The 5,157-nt window shown below is 40.7% G+C and overlaps 1 protein-coding gene across 1 annotated transcript; it reads left to right on the top strand.

Moving 5' to 3' along the window:
* Positions 1-479: 479 nt before the first annotated feature.
* LOC138189649 (uncharacterized) lies at positions 480-1,554 on the top strand. Its single transcript, XM_081833782.1, is given in 6 exon segments — positions 480-535; positions 537-1,135; positions 1,138-1,207; positions 1,209-1,303; positions 1,306-1,409; positions 1,411-1,554. Coding segments are annotated over 6 exon segments (1,068 nt in total).
* The last annotated feature ends 3,603 nt before the right edge of the window (positions 1,555-5,157 follow it).

The raw sequence follows: 5,157 nt of genomic DNA, 5'->3' as shown, positions 1-5,157 counted from the left end.
ATTTTTAACACTACATAGATTAATTGGCTGTCTAAGGAAGGAACTTTCTACTTTTCAATATAGGCAGTACGTAGCTATTAATCAGGATAGGTGAAGTATATTCGGAACGTGATACAACTATAATCGATAAAAGATTAAACCAAACACTCGTACAGCGATCTTTTGCTTAAAGTTTCGTTGTAGGAAAAATCCACTTTCGAAATCGTTCCTAAATATCTAGGAATTTTATACAAATTTTATACGATTACCTAGTATCAGATTTTATCAACCACTTCTAATCCGTTTTCGTACTATTAGACAACTATTTCGAACGTCAAACGTCATACGATTTTTAATTCTCAGAAAATACTAACTTCCAGCAAACTGCGACTTAAAACTTTGCGTACGTAAGTAAACAATCGGTACCAGGCGGCGAACGAGCGAATAGTAGGCAGAAGTCTCTAGACATTTTGTCGTGTGGCGGACGTAGCGATTAGAAAATGTCGTCTCGCGTCGGGAAGACGAGCGAGCGTGGCAAACGGCGGCCGTCCGTTCCTTGAAAGCAGAAGGTACATAGTTGCGGACGGTGCAATCGGCCGTGCCGGTGGCGTTTCTAACAAATTAACGGCCGATATCTCGTCGTTGCCCTGCTCCTACCTTCTGGCTCCACCTCCCGGGTGTACCGGCTGGTTCGGTGGAGCCGGTCGGATCCAGCCGGCGCGCGGAGAGAGATCATTTTTGCCACGTATTTGCAAACTGAATAATAAATACGCAGATATACGCGAAGAGGCCGCGTTCCGCCTTCACGCAGCTCGCGCTACGCGCGGATTGGTCGCACCGGCCGCCGAGGGGACGGCGATATTCATTCGCCGTCTCTCCGGCTCTCGTGGACCTACTTTGTACACGCACACGTGCACGATACCATGTTGCACGTGCACGCGAACGTTCACGCTTAAGAGGGGAGGCAGCGTGTGCGCGAGAATGCACGCCACTCGCTGTACCATATCCCTCTCTCGCCGGCTTGACGCTCCTCTCGCTACTCTCTCTCGCTGCCTCTCCCGCTCCCCCATCACCAATCTTTCTTTCTCTAACGAAACGAAACGAGCTTCTATCTTTTTTCCACGCGTTTTTCCCTCGGCCTCTCGCATCCCTCCCATCCTTTTAATCCGCTTCACCTTCTATACCCTATTTCATGCTCACCGTGTTCCCCTCTTTCTTTCTCTTTCTCTTCTTTTTCTTTCTTTTTTCATCCTTCCTTGCTCTTTGCAGTTTTACCAATGGATCCACCAGTTCTATCGTAGAGATTTTCAACCTTTCCTCGCGCACCTTATATCCTTTGCCGTCTCCTCTTTCTCCACCTCTTCCTTCTCCACCTCCGCCGTCTCCTCCGCCGTCCTTGTTCGCGTTTCTCTGTCCGCCTCGCGCCGCACCGGCCGATCGCACACCCGCGCACACACGCCAGTGTACGCTTACGCACACCTCCAGAGATGCTTAGCCCGTGCATCACCGGCCGGATCGGCTCTCTTGTCCTTGCCGGTTGCGCCGCGTACACGCCGGCTACCGTGGCTTTCCTAAATCCCCTCGACATCACCCCGATTACGCAGAAGTGGAAACGCCGGCGAGTCACCCGGCCGACCAACCAGCCACTCTTGAAATTGTTTGTGAGAGATACCCGTTGGTTGGACAGAGAGAAACGGGGAGACATCAATGCTGCTCGAGAAATAGAGGCGATAATGTTGAATGTAAATGTTACCACGCCGGCAGTCGAGCATTTGCTTTGAATCGAGTGAATGAAACTGCGTTCGGTATTGAAAGTTCAGGCTTTTGTTCGAAGAATGAGCTTTATGGAGGGATTCAGATATATGGATTGAATCTCTCTATTGATTAAAGAATCGTTTTATTTTGAATCGGTTTGAAACTCTGCTAGAGGACGCACTTAAGCGTTTCCATGTTTCTGGTAGTTTGATCTTTTACGATGAAACCGCGAATTTCTATGCATTTATGGGAAATTTAGAGTCACAAAAATATAGAAAATCCACGTGATGTGAAAAAGTATCTATCATATCCAAAGTAAGCTAGAAGTCATCATATTTAGTGGGTGAGACAAGTCTGTATATCGGTTCCATTTCTTTATTTGTGTTTATAGAAATATCAATTTGCATAAAAACCTCCAGTCTTCTTATAATATTCGAGGAGTTAGTTAGGAAATGATGTGTTTGTGTATATTGTATCCATGAAACAGTTTTACTTATGTTGTCTTCAACTTGAGAATATTCTAAGTTAATAAATTAGATTCGCGTATTTGTGTAAGATAATTGGTCGAACAAAGTGACTTTCTGGATTCTAAACTCGTAAATAGGAGACATAATTAGCTAGTAATGAATAGTTGAAATTAATGACGTAGAATTTGCAGGCTTTCAGTGAGTCATCAATAATATCCTTTAATTACTCTCATCTGCATAATCAATTATACGAATCATACTGAACAATTTCCTCTTACCGCCGGTATCAACAAAATGAAATTATATTTCCATCCAACAGGAAAAGCCAGATTCCTTAATAACGATAAATACCTTTTTAGATTTTAAACGACGATTAGATGACATGTTTGTAATCTTTGGATGTCGATGGTGTTTTTAATAATCTGTTGTATTTTCTTCCGACGTATCATTCCACGACGTATCTTCAACGTGAACATTCCATTTCATTTCTTCAAGACAGTTCCTCTGCATTACGCAAGATTCTAATTCCTGTACACCGAACGATCGTCATTTTCACGAAGACTCATAGGCGATACATAGAAGATACATAGGCGAGTTTCATCCACGCGTTGATAATTTCGCCTTGAGGCATTATCGTCGGTACTTGGAGAGAATGAAGAAGAAACGGAATTGACTTGTCATTTCTCGTGTAATAAATCACTGGCTCGCGGTATGTTAATTTTCATCGATAAGAATTTTCTCCGCGCGGCCGACGTGAGTAATCGTTTTTTCCAGGATGCTCATTTTCGCGGGATCTGCGCTGGTAGCGGGCCTACTGTCGCTTCATTTTTATCACGGTCCGCCTGTGCTATATAAATATTTATATCCATAGACAGGCATTACCCGCTTCCTAACGCATTAACGAGCACAATGCACTTATACCGCGTGTTTCGTGGCCGCGTACAAGCAGGTGAACGAAGGCCGGCGGAGCGTGCTGTTTTTCTTGGTTCACTTTACGGTTCTTTGAATGTCGTTCTTCTTCCGTTTATTGTTGCGTTTCGTCCATACGCGATGACCCGCTTAGCGCGTGGCTTTTTTAATTACTCGGCGGGACTCGCGATGCTACGCGCGGATATTACAAACGACAGAGCCGCGTAGATTCCCTTTCACTGGAGTTTACAGTCATCGAAAAGGGATTAAAGATGTTCTATTATTAGACGATCCTGGCTTTGGTTCGGCCATGTCTATTGTTACTCCATTGAATGGAGAATTTTGTTCTCAGAGGAATTGGTAAAAAAGGAACTTGAAAAATTGTGCGAATAGTTGTTGGATAAAGAAATTGTTTAGATTTGTCAGATCGGGAGTGTAGTTTATCCTGACGTGGATTTGTTTGTTAGTATTAATATATACGCAATAAATTACAGACATACGTGTTTTCTTGGAATATGTTTTCTTGGTGCTGATGCTTTTTACAGATAAGACAATCAATTTTGATTTACCAGCACGCTACTTACGTTATAATCAAGACCGAGAATCTTGTAAATCAAGGTTTACGTTAATTTAGTCAATTCAAATATATATTTTATTTTACCTTTGTTTTCTTTCGCTTTTATCAGAAATCAGATACTATTCTTATAATCGTGCTTTATTATTGCATAGCGAACTTCCTCAAGAACCTGTCTTATTTTTAGACCTGGCTGAAATTAATATATGTTCTTCATTTATGACGTTTTAACGTCATTATAATATCTCGAAGGAAGATCTTCATTTCGACGCAGTCGAAGTATTATAAAGTAATACGAAGCAGAATTTTCCAATATTTTCAAGTCATCCAACATAATGTATCCTCTTCACACTTCACACTTTCTTCATTTTATTTTGTTTCTAATTACGTAACTTTGTTTAACTTTTATCTTAATTTCTTTTCATAATATCCAAACTGTTTTCCCTGGCTTGAATAATTTTTAAAGAAAATGATTGTATAGCTTTCCTAATTATTTTCCGTACGTCCGTGTTACAAATGTACTTTATCTTCAGAATACTATGAATTTATTCAGTCCAGACTGATCTCACGATATCCGTCCGGAATGAATTAAAAGGTCTTAAAGAAGCTGGCCTTGAGGTGAATACGGCGATACGGCATTATGGACGACGATTTTTCATTTCTGACAACATTATCGATCCAGCAGTTCCATCGTAAACGATACACATAGACAGGAACTGAATCGCGACGAACTCGTGTAGACAATCGTTCCGTGTCTCTGACTTTTCGGCTTAATGTAGAATCTTTTAAATATTCAGTTTATACGCTCGGTTTTACGTTCACTACTCCGTATCACGCTAGACGAGCACATACGTGCATTCATTCCATATGCATAAGAAAACAGTTACGCGGTTTCGGATCGACAATCTCGTCGAAGAGATTCTCTCTCGATGTTACCTTTGATATACCTACCTGGCTGATTATTTCTGATTCGTTTAGAATCGAATTAGATTCGAAACTAGACGAATTCCTCCTTATTTGCTTCATTATATCATGTACAATGGCTATATAAAATATTTCCTTATTTTTTATATAATTGTCCAGATTCTGCATCTTATTTTCACAGTGTTACATTTGTGTAATCACATAAAAGTACCGCTAAATGATACGAAATGTAATATACTTGGGCTTTATTAATTAGAACTTAAATGTTATTATAAATAAAATAGTATGCAAATAAATTCCGTGGCCTTGCAGATACCTTACTTGAAGTTTTCTAAGTTTACTCAGTAGTACCTTGTTAAAAACTTCTGATGAAAAATGTGGGTCTTTTAGTTTTCAGATTTAAGAAAGAGTTAGAATAAAATCCGCCAAGCAGAAAATCTAGACAGATATTCCTTTTACTAAGAACTGGTTCGACGATCTACTCAACCTGCGATCACGTTAAAGGTTTAAACATTCGTCACTTGTACGGTGATTTAATTGACTTATAAT

The sequence above is a fragment of the Bombus flavifrons genome, chromosome 2, assembly GCF_040668555.2.
Source record: "Bombus flavifrons isolate JBK064 chromosome 2, iyBomFlav1_principal, whole genome shotgun sequence".
Classification (NCBI taxonomy): Eukaryota; Metazoa; Arthropoda; class Insecta; order Hymenoptera; family Apidae; genus Bombus; species Bombus flavifrons.
The sequence above is the reverse complement of the archived record's forward strand: the minus strand, read 5'-3'. Positions and strand labels throughout refer to the sequence as shown.